The following is a 17,957-nucleotide window of genomic DNA, read 5'->3' as shown; positions in this document are numbered from 1 at the left end:
GGCAAACTAATAAATTGATTGTCTGATAACACCAAGCTAAGAGGTTAGTTTCATTTATCTCAACAGAAATACTTAAAGTCTGTTGAGCAAAGCGTTATCTTTTCTGGCCAGTGCTGGCATGAGTATATCAGATTTGTCTCTATGATTCTTTTCTTGCTCCTCCAAAGCTGATCGATATATTCTCTCAAACTAGCTGCTGTAGAGACTTGCCAAGTGGGAACTGTAATTTGCACTCCTGTGTTCTGACCCTCTGTGAGTCACTTTTGTAGTTCAGCAACGTGATTTGCCTTATCCTCGAGTGCTTGTTTGTATCTAAATACAGTCTTTCAGTTCAGTTCAGTTCAGTCGCTCAGTCGTGTCCGACTCTTTGCGACCCCATGAATCGCAGCACACCAGGCCTCCCTGTCCATCACCAACTCCTGGAGTTCACTCAGACTCACATCCATTGAGTCAGTGATGCCATCCAGCCATCTCATCCTCTGTCATCCCCTTCTCCTCCTGCCCCCAATCCCTCCCAGCATCAAAGTCTTTTCCAGTGAGTCAACTCTTCACATGAGGTGGCCAAAGTGCTAGAGTTTCAGCTTCAGCATCATTCCCTCCAAAGAAATCCCCGGGCTGATCTCCTTCAGAATGGACTGGTTGGATCTCCTTGCAGTCCAAGGGACTCTCAAGAGTCTTCTCCAACACCACAGTTCAAAAGCATCAGTTTTTCAGCGCTCAGCTTTCTTCACAGTCCAATTCTCACATCCACACATGACCACTGGAAAAACCACAGCCTTGACTAGATGGACCTTTGTTGGCAAAGTAATGTCTCTGCTTTTGAATATGCTATCTAGGTTGGTCATAACTTTTCTTTCAAGGAGTAAGCGTCTTTTAATTTCATGGCTGCAGTCACCATCTGCAGTGATTTTGGAGCCCCAAAAATAAAGTCTGACACTGTTTCCACTGTTTCCCCTTCTATTTCCCATGAAGTGATGGGACCGGAGGCCATGATCTTCGTTTTCTGAAAGTTGAGCTTTAAGCCAACTTTTTCACTCTCCTCTTTTCACTTTCATCAAGAGGCTTTTTAGTTCCTCTTCACTTTCTGTGATAGATAGTGATATTCTGTGAAATATAGTATTTAGTTCATAAAATTTCCCACATTATCCTTTTTGTGTATGCTCATTTCAGTTATTTACATTAAAAATTTTTTTACAATGTTGTGTTGGGTTTTTGCCACGCAACAATGCAAATCCGCCATAATTATACATTCATCCCTTCCCTCCTAGCCTCCCTCCCCTCCCCTCATCCCATCCCTCCGGGTCATCACAGAGCACCAGACTGGGCTCCCTGTGCTACATAGCACATTGCTCTTATTTCCTACTTTGTATATGAGTTTTCTAGCCTAGGAATTATAATTATCCCTTTATACATTGACTTCAACAAGACTTTGACAGTACTGTTGTGGAAATACCTGAACCAGCCAGTTGAACCAAAGACTTGTTTGCCTTTTAGCTCTTCTTGTTCTCTGAAGTAAACAAACAATGCACAGATAAATTCCATTATTAAAAAATCCAAACAATGCATACATTTACAGAGTAAAATTATAAGATGGCCTTGATACTCTTTCTATTTTTACTCTCTCCAGGAACGTCCAGTGTTTGTCCTCCATTTGTGGATATATCTAATATTTGAGTTTATCAATTATAATTCAGTGTCTCTGCTTATGTATCTCTAATCTATCATTTTCTGAAAGAGATGTGTTAAGTTTGGTTCAGTTTAGTTCAGTCGCTCAGTCGTGTCCGACTCTTTGCGACCCCATGAATCGCAGCACACCAGGCCTCCCTGTCCATCACCAACTCCTGGAGTTCACTCAGACTCACATCCATTGAGTCAGTGATGCCATCCAGCCATCTCATCCTCTGTCATCCCCTTCTCCTCCTGCCCCCAATCCCTCCCAGCATCAAAATCTTTTCCAGTGAGTCAACTCTTCACATGAGGTGGCCAAAGTGCTAGAGTTTCAGCTTCAGCATCATTCCCTCCAAAGAAATCCCCGGGCTGATCTCCTTCAGAATGGACTGGTTGGATCTCCTTGCAGTCCAAGGGACTCTCAAGAGTCTTCTCCAACACCACAGTTCAAAAGCATCAGTTCTTCAATGCTCAGCCTTCTTTATGGTCCAGTTCTCACATCCATACATGACTACTGGAAAAAAAACATAGCTTTGACTAGATGGACCTTTGTTGGCAAAGTAATGTCTCTGCTTTTTAATACGCTGTCTAGGTTGGTCATAGCTTTTCTTTCAAGGAGCAGTGTCTTTTAATTTCATGGCTGCAGTCACCATCTGCAGTGATTTTGGAGCCCAAGAAAATAAAGTCTGTCTTGGTTTCCTTGTTTCCCTATCTATTTGCCATGAAGTGATGGGACCAGATGCCATGATCTTCTTTTTTTGAATGTTGAACTTTAAACCAGCTTTTTCACTCTCCTCTTTCATTTTATCAAGAAACTCTTTAGTTTCTCTTCGCTTTCTGCCATAAGGGTGGTGTTATCTGCATATCTGAAGTTATTGATATTTCTCCCAGCAATCTTGATTCCAGCTTGTGCTTCATCCAGCCCAGATTTCTCATGAGATGTATTAAAATCAACTATAACTGTTGATTCATATATTTCTCCTTGCATTTCTGTCAGTTGTTGCTTCATGTATTTTTGAGGCTGTGTTATTAGGTGCAAAGTTATGTTTACAGTAATTAAGTCTTCCTGTTCTATTGTTCCTCTTATCATTTGGCAAATCACAGTGAACTTTAAAGACAAACCAACCCAGCTTTCTTCTCCAGAAGTTGGAAAATGACCACTAAGGCAAAATGGAAGAAATGAGAAGGAAGAAAATAAAAATAAGGCTAAAAATTAGTGAAATGGAGACTTTAAAAGAATAGGGATTCACATTCATTAAGATGGCAATTATAAAATAAAACAAGACAGAAAACAAGTGTTGCGGAGGATGTGGAGAAATTAGAACTCTTTGCACTGCTAGTGGTAATGTAAAATGATGTAGCTACTATAAAAAACAGTATGGTTCTTCCACAAAATATTAAAAATAGAATTACCATATGATCCAGCAAGTTCACTTTTGAGTAATTACCCCCCAAAATCAAAAGCAGGATCTCAAAGAGATACTTGTACACTAATGTTCTTAGCAGCATTATTCACAATAGCCCAAAGGTGTAAATAACCCAATGTCCATTGACACATAAATGGATAAACAAAATGTGATAAATGCATACAATGGAATATTGTTTCACAAAAGGACAAATATTGCATGATTCTACTCATACGAGGGACTCAGAGTAGCCAGATTCTCAGAGACAGAAAGTTCAGAGGTGTTGGGGGTAGGGGAAATGGAGAATTATTGTTTAATAAGTATGGAATTTCAGTTTTGCAATAGGAAAAATGCTCTGGGGATGGATGGCAGTGATGTTTGCACAACAAAGTGAATATACTTATTGCCACTGAACTGTATACTGAAAAATAGTTAAAGTGGTACATTTTATAATAATTTTTAAAGATGAGGAATATTAAAGAAAAAAAAGGCTGATCTTTGAGCAGGTTGATAATCTGGGCATATTTCCAGCAACACTGATCAAGAACACAAAAAAGAGTTGTGTGTGGGAATTCCCTGGAGTCCCGTGGTTAGGTATCCACCCTTCCACTGCAGGGGTCTTGGGTTCAATACCTGGTTGGGGAACTAAGATCCCTCATGCTGAGTGGCATCAAGAAAAAAAAGAGTTGGGTGCAAATAAAAGACAAAACAAAAATAAATGGGAATATATCTAGAGACATAAGATTGAAAAAGAATAAAAGTGCATTTTTCCTTTGGAGTGGAAGTAATCACACTTCCAGATCATTTCTTTAGCACTTGAGGCACTGAGAGAAATATGAGTGACTGTTCCAGAAAGAGAGGGAGAAGGCTACTCTTCTTGTCCCTTTGCACCAGTCCCCTGGCCATGCAGATAGATTCTGAGCTTACTGAGTACTTCTTTCTCAGTTCAGTTCAGTTCAGTTCAGTTGCTCAGTTGTGTCCGACTCCTTGTGACCCCATGAATCGCAGCACACAAGGCCTCCCTGTCCATCACCAACTCCCGGAGTTCACTCAGATTCACGTCCATCAAGTCACTGATGCCATCCAGCCATCTCATCCTCTGTCGTCCCCTTCTCCTCCTGCCCCCAATCCCTCCCAGCATCAAAGTCTTTTCCAATGAGTCAACTCTTCGCGTGGGGTGGCCAAAGTACTGGAGTTTCAGCTTTAGCATCATTCCTTCCAAAAGGGTTGATCTCCTTCAGAATGGACTGGTTGGATCTCCTTGCAGTCCAAGGGACTCTCAAGAGTCTTCTCCAATACCACAGTTCAAAAGCGTCAATTCTTTGGCACTCAGCTTTCTTCTCAAAGGGACCTCAGATATGAATAGTATTCAAGAGGTCATTGTTCCAGGTGTAGATGACAGCTCCCAGAAGGTGGAGCTCAAGTTCTTGGTTGAAAATGATCCTACTCTATCTATATCCACTTCCTTTCCACATCTCTGTAGACAGAGCCAATGTGAATTGTGAAGGGGCTTTGTCCTCAGCCTGAAATAGTGGGGGCTGGTGGTGCTGTACTGAAACAAAGCCCAGGAGGAGGAGAATCTGTCATCAGTACTAGAGGCCAAGATAGGAGCCGTTAGGCCCAACTTCCATTAGTTAGACCAGTTCCTGGGACAATACCTGTTTCCTACTCCAGAAACAGATACCCCAGACCAACTTCAAAAGAGAATACTGACTTCCTTGGTGGCTCAGTGATGAAGAATCCACTTGTCAATACAGGAGACACAAGTTCAATCCCTGGTCCAGGAAGATTCCACGTGCTGCAGAGCCAATAAGCCCTGAGCCACAACTATTGAGCCTGTGCTCTAGAACCTATGCTCCGCCACAGGAGAAGCCACCGCAATGAGATGCTCATGCACAACAGCTAGAGAGTAGCTCCCACTCGTGGCAACAAGAGATAAGCCAGTTCAATGAAGATGCAGCACAGCCAAAGTAAATAAGTAAATTAAATTACAAAATACTTTAAAAAAGACAGAGATCACATGGCAGAATCTGTGCCTTCACCCATCATCTGTCTGTGTTCTCCATGAAGCCTGTTTGGACCAACGTGCCAGAACCTGCCCTGCCATATCCATGGCCTGGCTTTTAGGGACGAAGCCCAAGACTGGGACAATGCTGTACTTGACAGGACTGTCCACACAGGTGCACGCAGGTAGTCCTGTACCAGCAGAGATAGCCAGGCATGGCATGGACCTGAGCTGTGCCCTGTAGATGAGTCTGCAGCCTGATAGGAAACTTGTGCAAGATACTGGAGCAATAGAAACGTCTCCTGGACTTTAGACCCGAGAAACACCACCCCTGTACATCAGGCTTACCCTGTCTAGGTTCACCTCCTGGGGCTTTGTGGACACTGTTTATCATTGTGTAAGATTTCCTTTCCTTTCTAGCGTCTCTGCTGAGGATGCAAATCTGAGAAGTGAAAGTCTTGAGGTGAGCTGAAACTCTTGAGTCCTGAGGTGAAAGTCTGAGAAGTCCCAGGTTAAACTGGCCATGACTTGGCAGTCCTGAGGACTGATCCTATGGGTAGAAGAGCTCCTTGAGAGTGTAGGAATGCACTTAGGCACAAGGAGATCTCTTTCCTTGTGGCTGCAGGTGTAGTTTTAATTCTTTTCCTTCCTTCCTATCTGTGTCCTGACTCAGAAAAGTTGGAGCCAGAGCTCCCTCCTTCCCTGATAAGTAAGTGTTGAGGTCCTTTAATGGACTGGAACCTGGTGGTCCGGAGTCGACCGATAAGAAACTAAAGGAGAGAGAAAGAGGCTGATATTCCTTGGTTTACGCAGAAAGCCAATAAAGCCCCTGCACGGGGCTTGCTCTGTTCACAAAGGCCTCAGGCGCCCTCTCGATGGGGTGAAGGCGCAGAGCGCCTTCTTGTGAGGGTCTTAGAAGTCCAGGCAGGAAAATGAACTCAGAGAGCCTCTGCATTTCAGGGGATCAGCCTGAAAAAGAGAGAGAGGGAGAGAAAGAAAGACACGGGGACCAGACCTCTGATGGAGCAAAAGGTGTTTTAATCAACATGGTGTGGGCATCTATACTGTCTTACAAGGTAGTTATTCTCAGCAAAGATAAAGATTAAAATTTCAGACTTACAAAACATAGGCCATCCATTTTAAAGAGAGAGAGAGTTGTAAACAATCACTTTTACCATATGGTTTACAAGTAGGAAGAGGGTACTTATCACCGTATAGAAAAACTAATGAAGGAAATGCCTGGATTCCTCAGTCCCAGGAGAGGCTTGCCTCTCCTCTTAATTCCTGAGTACTCAGGAATTAATAAGGAACAGAGAATTCCTGACAGATCCAAAACAGCACACAGGAAGCCTCCTGTTAAGTACTTACTGTCAGGTAAGTTCCTCCAGAAGGAGAGAGGTCATACCATTTACCATCTGCCAAGGGCTTTCATGAGTTCCCTTAGAAGTCTGGCTTTGCCATTGACCTGATTACATTTCAGATGGACTCTGGATGGAAGCTTTTGGGAGAGGCTTGCCTTAGCCACACCCGAATGCCTGCTGAGAAAGACAATATTGAACTGAAAGTCTGAAAATACTTCCTACTCATTCTATGGGCCACTCCTCATCTCAAGGATGGTTAGATTTGGAATGCCCAATTTATGTGTTTATGGTGGTGGAGTTCTCTGTAGGCAGCTTTTCAAAACTGAGGGCTGAGGGTCTTGGGATGAGCGTCCCACTGATTCTTAGCTCATCACTTGAAGCGTGGCATCTGATAACTTTGGAGTAACTACACGTATAACACAAGACAGTTCTGTTATGTCTGAAAAGTATGCAGTTATTGCTTTTTCCATCCAAATGCCATTCTTCTGTCCTGAGGGCACAGTGAACTGGTCTTTCAAGATTGGTATGACCTTTGACCCAAAAGAGGATTGCCACAATAGTTTCTGATGACCCTTAGTTTCAATAGCAGAGAGGTTCTTGTATAAGGCAGGGTTCCTATGCCCCTGAGAACATGTATATCTCTCAAGTAAAGCACAGAAATGTTTCATATCAGTCTCATCTTGCGTGCCCTGAACAGGATGGTCAGCCTGCTGGAGTTGTTGAAACTTTAGGTTTTTCCCATTTTCTGAGCCAGGTGTTGCTCTTAGACAGTCAAACTGCCTAGTTGGGATCTTATTGTACATAGTGATCTATCTACAGCTAAGTTTCGATACTTCATTGTGTATTATAGAGGGATTTTTCAGGTCACTATACACAGGTTTACTTCCTATTACTGCATATCATCCCACAGTATGAATATACCGAAATCAATGTCATCACCTCTTTACTGATGGACATTCAAGTCAGTATTACTTCGCCTCTGTTTTCCTTTCTCTGGTTGACTGAATGTCTGTCTCCCTGTACATCCTCCTTTGTTTCTCTGTCCTCTCTGTACTTTCCCTTTACTTATTCCGTCTCTGCTGGCATTTAAGATTGAGGGATAAGGGACTTGCAGTGATTCTGCTGCAGGGAGGGGTGGTAACTCAAGTTCAGGGGTGACCCTGGCAGGCTGGCTGTTCCTTCAGCCTGCCCCTCCTAACCAGCTGTAGGAAGGATTTGAGGCAGCTCAGCAAACAACCTGGTCCTTGCCTTCAAAGACCTCAAGTCTCACAGGGAAACAGACATGTGAGTGATCCACCCAAGGCAGAGCAGCACAGGATGAGGGGCAGCATTCCGAGTCCCACTTGACTTCCTGGGCTTTCATGACCTCCATCACTTGCTCAATGTTTGACATGGCACAAGGTATTTCACTTCCAAATACCTCAGTGTTCCCTTCTGTAAAGTGGTGATATAAGAGTCTTTTTTTCTTAAAAGATTGATCTTGATCTAAGAAATGAGATAATATGTGTGAAGTTCTTACCACAGTGCTTGGCCTGTACTGATCTAGAACAGTGAACCATTAGGAAGCTAACCGGGTGTGGCTGTGCATAGAATGGGGTACCAATCAAAGAGGGAGACGTGAGCTCTGGGTTCAGTGGGGTTGAAATCCTTTGGGCATAACCCAAAGGATGGGTAGCTTTTCCCCTGGCAGAGCTGGAGGGAGGTATTCCAGGGGGACAAAGAGGTAAGAGTTACAGTACTGAGTTGGAAAGAGGAAGAATGCTTGGGATAGGGGGAGGAGGACCTGTGGCCAGAAGGTCATGCTCACAAGCAAAGGCGAGAGAAGGTCCTTTCAGGGATGTATACAGCCAGGCTTCTGGCACCAGGAAGGGAGTTCAGGGCCCTTCCATGGCCTTGAGCCCCAAAGCTGAAGCTGCAGGTCTATCCCAGGACTACCGGCAGCGTCAGGCAGGGCTCCGGGAAGGGTGCTCCTTTCCCACCGTCCCCCTGCCTTGTTCGGCAGGGGCCTCCTCCCAGGGCTTGGCCACTCCCCGCGTCCAACACCCCCACCCCTCAGCCGGCTGGGAGGCAGTCAGGAGGCTTTTTGCGGGGGCTGTGCCGGGTGGGCGGTTTTCCCAGAGCAAGGAACCGAGCAGGACTGAGTTGGCGCCAGCTCCCTCAGATATAGACGTTGCTGGCTGGATGACCAGCCTGCCCTGCTAGCGAGAGCCCAAGGGCTCCCTTGGGCCCTGTGTCCCGGAGCTGGGGGCTGCAGCACCACACCTCAGGGGTGTGGCATGTCACAGAGGGAGGCCAGAGGGGCACGGGCCATGCCAGGACTGGGGCAGAGCCCAGCCAAGGCCACGCCGAGGTTGTTAGCAGGCACTGAGAGCAAGAGGAGCCGCCTGAGCAGGAGAGGGCAGGACCTGTGGGAAGAGTCCAGCTGGAGCAACCAAAGATGGAGCCGAACAGCCCCGAACCCTCGAGGAGCCAGGGCCAGGAGCCTGGCTCGGGGTCGGGTAAGAAAGTCGGGGCCTGAAGAGGGAGCTGGGGGAGGCAGGCATGGGAGGTGCTGCAATGTCATCTCTGATGACAGAGTCTCATTCATGGTTACTGTCCTGCCCAAGAGAGGGGCCACTGGTCAACTTCTGCTCCAGGGCTCCATGCTTGGGTAGTTGGGACAAGTCAGAACTGGCCTTCACCAGAGTGCAGCTCAGAGAGCTGGCCCAGCTGACTTCTCTTGAGGAAACTGAGACCCAGAGGAGTGAGGTGCTTCCCAAAATTCCAGAGCAGCCATCAGCAGCAGAGCCCGTGGGCTTTGCTGTCCTTTCCTCTTAACCACAGCTGCATCCTCATCTCAGGACCTGGCTGGGCCGAGGGTCAGCCCTACAGAGCAGGGTAGGACTGTGTGCTTGCTGTGGACCCAGGGCATCCTGATAAGCAGGATTCAGAGTTAGGTGTCGATGGAGAAAGAGCCGAGGGAGGCCCAGTGGAGGATGGGAGAGGCCAGGACTCGCAGCTCTGAGCCCAGGCGAGGTCTTCTCTCCATTTCCTCCACTGTAAAGTGGGGCTGGGTCGAGAACAGACAAAGAGGGGATGAGGCCCTTGGGTCTCTGCCGATTGGCTTGCTACTACTCTGGCAGGAGACCTTGCCCTAGGATACACTTAGCACCCAGGGGAGATGGGGGTCCGGTCAGAACCACTCACCCGGGTCCTCTGTGCAGAGCGAGGCCAGTCCTGAGAACGCTGCGCGGGAGCGGAGCCGGGTGAGGACACTGCGCCAGGCCTTCCTGGCCCTGCAGTCCACCCTGCCGGCCGTGCCGCCTGACACCAAGTTGTCCAAGTTGGATGTGCTGGTGCTGGCCACCAGCTACATAGCCCACCTCACCCGCACACTTGGACAAGAGATGCCCGGCCCCGCCTGGCCGCCTTTCCTGCGTGGACTCCGCTACTTGCACCCTCTCAAGGTAGGTCGCAGGCCCGGGGCCTTGGGGAAGGAAGTTTGGGATGGGGAACACCCTGGACTCAGGCCCCATCCCTTGGGCAGAGCTGACATTGGGACCAGCTGCTTCCTGCTCTCTCAGAGGGAGAGAAGCTGAGGCAGGCTCTTGGGACTGGGCTGACCCTGTGTTTCTCATGGGATGCAGTGGGGGTGATGATTAGAAATGACTCCATGAGAATGTGGTTCCTCCAAGGGGAGGGAAATTCTTAAGAGGCCCTGGGGCACTTAGTGGTTGAGGAGCAAAGTGGGCAGTTTCCAGGGCTGGGGCCTGGGGAAGAAAACCACACTTTAGGGAGATTCATAGATTCCAGGGCCTTCAAGACACCATTCCACCTTGGTGTCCTCTGGACTTCTGTCTCAGGAGGGGTTGGTCTAAGAAAACATCACTTTGGAAGCCACCCAACTGGGTAGGGGACCAGCAGGGGCTGGGAAATCAGGGAGGAGGGCATACTGCATGCCGAACTTACCAGGCTGCCTCCTACCTTTCCCGAACTTCTATTTCATTATATGTAAAAAAGAAGACACTGTGACTCTGACTTCGCTTCCAGGGAATGAAATGAGATCATGAAGGAAAAGTATGATTAATAATAATCATCATTGCAATAACGGTTAACATTGTGTTAACATTATGTTAAGCTATTCCAGGAGCTGGACTAAGGGCTTTAGAGCATTTTCATCTTTTAATCCACACAAGAACCAAATGAAGGTTTGTTTGTTTGTTTTTAGTTGAGAATTACTTTACAGACAAAGAAAAACAAAGCTTAGGGAGGTTAACTGTCTGAATGCTGTTTGAACCCTAGAGTGACTTTACACCACAGGCTCATAGCTACTAGGCAGGCTGCGGGGGTGGAGGTGGGGGTGGGGAGTGCAGAGTAAGTTGCCAGTTGCAGAGTGTAACTGTGATAAAGGGTCATCTTTGCCCTCTGAGGATAGCAACTTTATTTTTATGGAGGATACTTGTCACCATCTCTCTCCCTTAAACATCATAGTTCTGAAATGTCTTGAGACTTAAGATATTTTTCTTTGATGTAAATACAGCTAAAATGCAAGAATTTGAAACAAAAAGAAGTCACTCTGAAATGCCAGTGGTGGCACCTGGTGCAGAGTCCCTGGGTGGCACAGTCATTCCTTAGCTGAGGGGAGGCAGTTGCATGAAGTGCATGGTGGATAAATATGTTGAAGAATGAATACATGAGAGCCCGGCTAGGTCTAGAACCCTGGCAGCTTGGTGGGGTGGGGTAGCTACGCAGGAGCAGGGACCCTCAACCACTGGGTCGGAGGGCTGTCAAGAGGAGGGCAGATCTTAGGGCAGAGTCAACCTGCATTTTCTGGGACTGCCCACGTGCCTGCTGCAGGGACGGATGGGCCTGAGAGGCCTGCTGCTTTTAGAGAGAGTGGGCAGCACTGATGTGTGCGGCCACAGGCACTTGGGCGGGAGCTGGGCGAGAGAAGGAGCCAGGACTGTTCAGTGTCAGGAGGAGCCTCTCCCTGCCCCACTCGGCTGCCCTCCCAACAACCCAGCCCCTGACGGCTGCCCACCTCCCTCCCCACCACGGTGGGGGCAGTTTCCTCTTGTGGCCATTGCTCTCCTCAGACAGCTCTTCCTGTGCCTCTCAGCCAGGCCCAGGGAGTCAGGAGAAGGTGTGAGGCCAGGAGTGGCGGTGAGCCCAGGACCACCGTCACGGTGCAGTCGTGGTGGTGGGAGGGGGGTGGTCCCAGGGAGGGAGGCTAGGGAAGGCCCAGTTTTGGGTGCCAAGGGCTACGAGGGGCTTTGCTAGTGAGCTTGACTCTCGTGCCCTCCCTGTGTCTTGCAGAAGTGGCCGATGCGATCTCGTCTCTATGCTGGAGGCCTGGGGTGCGCTGGTCTGGACTCCACCACAGCCTCCAACTCGGGCCAAAGAACAAAGGAGGCAGAGGCCGGGCCCGCGGCCTCTGGAGAGGCAGACGCCCTTCTTCCCACCAGGCCAGGGTCACCAGCGCCCAGTGACAAGTGATCGTCCAGTCGCCCCTTCTCCTGGGCTGCGACTCAAGCCTTGGGACCTGGATTCTCTGCCAGGCCTCACCTGTCTTCATTCTGCCTCTCACCCGTCGGATCTGATTCAGGCTCGGCTCCGGGTCCCAGCAGAGCAGTGGGCACCTCTGTGATGAGAGTACGCAGGAGGACCAGGAGCAGATAGAGCCTCAGCTTGCCACCCACAGGTGACGCCCCAGGCGTTCCCTTGTGGCAGTTACAAGGAAAGGGTGTGACTGAGTTGGAAGTTGAATTTGTGCACCGTCCCTTGCTTTTCTCTCCTGAGGTTCCCACAAACCCTGGGAGATTGCAAGACAACGGCACAGAGGTAGCATCTGAGGCTGAGGTAGCGGCCGAGGCTGGCAGAGGCTGCAGGGGGTGATGGGAAGACCATGGGCCAGACTGGCTCTTGGCAGCTGTGAGTGTAAACAGAGCTGGACCGGGGTCATATAGACAGAGCGGACACTGAAGAAGGGAACATCCTCTGCTATTTGCACTGCAAGATGCTCACCCAACTTCAGAGGCAGGGAGGAATTTAGGAGTCTTGTATCTGCATTATGGTCTCTCCAGCTGCCCCGCATCACGACATTTTCTCCCTCTCTGGGCCCTGCAACCTTCCACTCTTTTCTTGATATGAGTTATATTTACAGGTTAAGCCAGAAAGCTTACATTGCTTACATTCCAGGATGCAGAGAAATCTGTACATGGTCCTAGCTGCCTGGTTTGAAATTTCATCCCAACACCTTAAAGCCTTATGTATGAAGACTCAATTACATCCTTGAAGGACCTTAGAAGAAGAATGTGTATCTTTTCCAGGGGCTAATAATGACAATCTGCCATTGTATTAGATACCTAACCTCCAAGACAAACAAGATAGGCCTGGGTTCACTGGGTTCTTTCCATGATTTTGGCTGAAGGCCTCACTGGCTCACGAGTTATTTCCACAGTCTATCTTCGAATGAGCTCTCTTGGGCCAGCTCCTCCCCATAGGCACTGCTCTCCCAGGATCTCTCCCTGTCCTGCCATGGGGTGCCAGAAATCAGATAGTGTTTTGATGGAATTTATCTCTGGCCCTATAGAAGTTGTTTGAGGAAAGATCACAGAGTCTATACATACAGAAAGGAACTTTCCAGATCAGGTGTGGCTTCAGATCAGGCACCTAAAGCCCAGACAGTGAAGGAACTACCTTTTTGTTAAACTTCAGTGCCTTGGAGTGGAAAAGCAGGGATCAGGCCAACTAGAGTCCCAAAAGGATGGATAGCCTTAGACAGAAGCCACCGTTGCCACCATGAGAGCAAATGAGATTCCGACTAGCTGGGAGCGTCCAGGAGCCTGAGCTCTGGTGTGCGGAGTGGCTATTCCTCCACAAGGCTGGCTAGGACAGCAGGAGAAAGGGGGCTGAGGGAGTGACTCAGCAGACTGGGGTGGAGGCAGGAAAGGAGACACAGAACGTTCCAGCTGAGGCAGCGTGAGACGTGGGAGAGCAGCTGGACCGGGGCTGGGAGCCATGGGGAGAAGGCCTTAGCCAAGGCCAGACTCGTAAATCTTCCGAGTCTCCGCTGAGGGGCCCAGAGAGCTTGTGCAGAGCCGCTTCTGGGCAGCTGGACGGGGCCAGGCAGGGCAGAGACCAGGTGTGGATGGGCACGAGCACAGCGTTCTTCACAAGACCATAAAAGTCCAGCTTGAATGTTCTATTTTTAAAGCCAAATAGCAGTATCTTCCTTGTTGAGTTTGAGCATGGTCTGAAGAGGAACAGATGAATTTCTTCATGAGCTGGTAGCACACCATCCCTCTGGGGATGAAGCTGGGAAAGCTGGCTTTGAGGGTGTGTTGGGTCCCTGCCCCCCACCATCTGCCATAGCACGGGGTTTCTTCTGCTAACTCAGGGTTTGGAGCTTGCTCCATCCACCCAGTTCACATCCAGCCTTTGCCTTGTAATGTCACATCCTTTGAGGGCAGAAGGATCACATTACCCTGGTAGAAAAGACAAGGAGGGCCAGAGAAGGATGCAGCTGGTGGGAGCTGGGGAGGGCAAGTGCCATCATGATGAGTTGCTAAGTCTGCCTCGGGATCTTTCCAGGCAAAGCTGCTTTCCTTAGTGCTCTAGACAGGCCCTGTGGGCTCCAAAAGCCTTCTCCAGTCAGACAGCACCCAGCACAGCCCAGACCAGTGAGGCAAAAGGGTGCAAGAGGGCAGGCATTGCCAAGGAAAGGACCAGGGGGTGAATGGGAATAACCAGAAGAGATGTCAGCTTGGAGACTTTGACCCATATGAACCAGAACCAAGAGGAGGCCCTTTTTCCTCTGTAGCAGAGAAAGAAAAATACCCTCTCACTAAGAGAAGGAAATGGCAACCCACTCCAGTGTTCTTGCCTGGAGAATCCCAGGGATGGGGGAGCCTGGTGGGCTGCCGTCTCTGGGGTCGTACAGAGTCAGACACGACTGAAGAGACTTAGCAGCAGCAGCAGCAGCAGGAGACCCTAGGGGAAGGGGTATGTGGGAAAGAAGCTCCAAAAGGAAACAGGAGCCCAGACGACAAAATGACACTCAGGTGTCCTGGATCGGGAGTGAGAAGGATGCTGGTCCACTGGTGGGTCTTTTACCTCCTGCCCATCTCCAGGTGCCCCCTCACCGTAGGGGTGGGACAGTGATGGCCAGGACGGCTTCCCTGGGGCCTGATGTGTGATATGCCTGTGCTTTCTGAGGGGCAACAAAGTTAGAGGGCAGAGGCTTAGATGAGCTTTGGGAAAAGCAGAGCTGGCCAAGGGATACCTAATATTAAGCTGGAGACTGAGGATTTCACTAAACTGAGAACTAAGTGATTAGAAACAGAGAATCTAGTCTTGTCTGAGAAATTTCCTTTCTCTTCCTCTGGACGTAGCCGGGCGAGGATGAATCAGATGGCCCTTATGGATGAGATCCTCTCCCTTGTGTGGCCTAAGTTCTCTAAACCCAGGGCCCCTGCAACTTTGGTATTCGAGAGCAGGGGTTGGCAATCTATGGCCTGCAAAGCAAATGCAGCCCCAGATTTTGTGCTAAGTCCCTTCAGTCATGTCTGACTCTTTGCAACCCCATGGACTGTAGCCCACCAGACTCCTCTGTCTGTGGGATTCTCCAGGCAAGAACACTGGAGTGGGTTGCCGTGCCCTCCTCCAGGGGCTCTTCCCAATCCAGGGATCGAACTTGTGTCTCCCGTGTTTCCTGCGTTGGCAGGCGCCATCTGGGAAGCCCAGATTTTGTAAATAAGTTATTGGAAAACAGATTCACCTATTTGTTTACATACGATCTATGGCTACTTTCCTGATAAAATGACAGGGTTGAATAGCTGCCACAGCCAGCAAAGCCCCAGATAGAGTTCTGTGAAAGAACTCTAGCCCTTTATAGAAAAAGTTTGCTCTTGATCACAGATATGCAAAGTGTTGGTCTAGGAACACTGGGGGTCCCTGAGACCCATTCTGTGCTCTAAGTGGCCATAATTATTCTGGTAATGCAAGATGTGATTTGCCTTTTTTCACTCCCTCTCATGAATATAATGGAATTTTCCAGAAGCCAAACAACATGGGATATTGCAACAGCAGATGGAGGGTAGAAGCAGATAGGAGAACCAGCTCTCAATTACAATCGACATTAAAGATATTTGCAAAAATGTAAAACAATGCCTCTTCTCACTAAATATTTTCCAGTACGGAACATAATTATTTTTCATAAAAATGGTATGTATAGTCACATATAGTGGGTTAATTGATATTATTTTAAAATAAATATTTAAGTCTATTTTAATTTCTAATATGATAAATATCAATAGAAATTACCCACAGCAAAATCTTCTCAGAGTCCTACGTTTTAAAGAATGTAAGGGATCCTAAGACCAAAAATTCTTAGAATCTCTGTTCTAGAATAGATTGGCACTGGTTAAGAAAACCTCTCACCTCATCCCCCTGACCCTGTATGTGACAACTCTATTCTCTGCCTGGGGCAGACACAGTGATTCAGTCCTGGCCTTCAAGACAAGGGGCTTGAGGTAATGGGGGGCAGGGTGTGCCTGGCAGAATGTGGACAGAGGGTCCGGAGTCAGGATCTCAGTGAGGTCTCCTGGAGGATGAAGGTGGGGCTGATCCCCGGCTGGGCGGGGCCTTCCTCAGGCACAGCCATGGCCTCCTGGTCTCTGCTGCCCCTCAGCATCCCATTGCTCATCTTCTCTGGAAACACACCGGCTTCCAAGGAGAGGTCCTGGGGAACGTGGGCAAAGGGAGCAGCTGGGTGAACGTGAGACGAAGCGGAGGTGAAGGAACCTCCCTTTCCTCTTGCAGGAAGGGTGACCCTGCTGTGATCCCAGCTAGAAAAGGGACCAGGGAGGGGCAGCAGGGGAGAAGGGGAGGAGCAGGCCTGGGGTGAGCACGAGGCTGGGAGGAGGGAGAGGGCAGGCCAGCAGCTGTGGCCTCTCGGGGCCAAGACCCTTCTGCCCACCAAGCCCCCGCTACCCTGTGGGAAGGAGCCGGCAGCTGCTGCTGGACGGTCCAGGCTCAGGCAGATCATCAGAGAATGGGGGCTGGGGGAGAAAGAAAAGGGGGGGACGGAAACGAGAAGGCCCGGCAGTAGTCTGAGGGGGAGGGGAGGGGCGATCTGACAATAGAGGAGCTACCTGGCTGCGGGCTCTGCAGGGAAGTCGCTTCTGACAGGACAGGGGCAGGAGGGCAAGGAGTTTCGGCAACACTGGGTAAATGGTCCGAGAGTCCAGAGTCCGGCCCCACATCCCCCCATGAAGACAATGTGCTCCTGAGACTCTAGTGTGTACCCAGGGCACACCTGCAGCCCCCTGCTCTCCCCCTGCTCTCGGGGCTCTAAACCCCCAGCCCCTGCCCACCTCCTAGAGCTCCACCAAGAAGCCTGACGGTTCCAGAATACCCAGGAGCCCAGGAGCCCCTATGCCCTCCTCATTCCATACCCTCATCACCACTGCACAGACTACCTGGACCCCTGATTCCTCCAGACTTGCGGCCAAGCGTAGATTCCCCACACCCCAGGCAGAAGTGGCCTCCAGGAGAACCACACAGTTCCAGCTTTGATGATGAGAAACCCCAGGAGTGAATATCTATCTCCTCTTGATTGAGCCTGGGTTTCCTACTCCCCCCACCCCCAGGTTGGCTGCTGGAGGCTCTTCCCCTCTCTGGGGGCCCTGCTATCCAGCCTCAGCTTGGGAGAGGAGCCCCCTCCCCACATACAACACAGCTAGGGGACAGCAGCTAGGCACAGAAACAAAGGACAGGGACCATCTCAACTTCCCAGGGCAGGAGCAGCAGGATTAAGTTTTGCCCACAGGAGATGCTGGAAAGATGGAGGAGAAACCAGCAGCACTGGGAAGATCATGGGGACAGAGCAGAAACTGGGACCATTGAATCAGCTGAGAAGCTATGAAGGGGAAAACTATGAAGCTATGAGAAGCTGGGTGTTTTTTAGCCTGTAAGGAAATAACAAATGATCAGATTAGGAACACTCTTCCACGTTAAGGAGGCTGGAAGGAGAAAAATAAGTTGAGTAAATCAGGTTGGCCTAAATACCAGCAGGTCTATCAAGGTTTCAGTGGGTCAGAACCTCTGGGTTGGGTCCAAGTTGGATGAAAATAGGTTCTGTGTCACACATCCCAGAAACCACCACTGACTGCATGGTGGCAAACAGAGTCTTGGAGAAAATGTAGGTACACTGTCTCTTCAAATGCAGACTTTGAATAGGGCTTAGAGAAGGAGCCGTATGAATATAAAACTGTCAAGATGTGCTGTGCTCTGAGAATAAGGGTAGTAGCATAAAGCAGAAGCTGAAGCAAAGCTCAGCTCTAATCCCCGAAGTGTGGGTTCATGCCAAGCCTGCAGGGAAGGGCTACGTCTCATCACAAAAGGCCACTGGCCCTGATGCTGGGAGGGCAGCCAGATGTGGTAAGTGCTGGTCAGCAAAGCTCCTCTTCCTTCACCCGCCAGGGCTGGTTTAATGTGCTTCAAACATGTGGTGATACTTCACCAACGGGCCAAGGA

General features: G+C 49.2%; 1 protein-coding gene across 1 annotated transcript; it reads left to right on the top strand.

Moving 5' to 3' along the window:
* Positions 1 to 8,553: 8,553 nt before the first annotated feature.
* Positions 8,554 to 12,729, top strand: TCF23 (transcription factor 23). Its single transcript, XM_040224417.1, has 3 exons — positions 8,554 to 8,938; positions 9,644 to 9,886; positions 11,736 to 12,729. The coding sequence occupies exons 1-3, from the start codon at positions 8,717 to 8,719 to the stop codon at positions 11,913 to 11,915; spliced, it is 645 nt and encodes a 214-aa protein (XP_040080351.1). The 5' UTR covers positions 8,554 to 8,716; the 3' UTR covers positions 11,916 to 12,729.
* The last annotated feature ends 5,228 nt before the right edge of the window (positions 12,730 to 17,957 follow it).

The sequence above is a fragment of the Oryx dammah genome, unplaced genomic scaffold, assembly GCF_014754425.2.
Source record: "Oryx dammah isolate SB20612 unplaced genomic scaffold, SCBI_Odam_1.1 HiC_scaffold_25, whole genome shotgun sequence".
Classification (NCBI taxonomy): domain Eukaryota; kingdom Metazoa; phylum Chordata; class Mammalia; order Artiodactyla; family Bovidae; genus Oryx; species Oryx dammah.
Note: the sequence above shows the minus strand (reverse complement) of the source record. Positions and strands in the feature narration are given on the sequence as shown.

Excerpts from the sequence above, each read along its gene's own strand:
- TCF23 (XM_040224417.1), top strand. The coding sequence starts at position 8,717 with ATGTCACAGAGGGAGGCCAGAGGGGCACGGGCCATGCCAGGACTGGGG. Across the intron at positions 8,939-9,643 it reads GGAGCCTGGCTCGGGGTCGG|AGCGAGGCCAGTCCTGAGAA; the intron begins GTAAGAAAGTCG and ends TCCTCTGTGCAG. Across the intron at positions 9,887-11,735 it reads GCTACTTGCACCCTCTCAAG|AAGTGGCCGATGCGATCTCG; the intron begins GTAGGTCGCAGG and ends TGTGTCTTGCAG.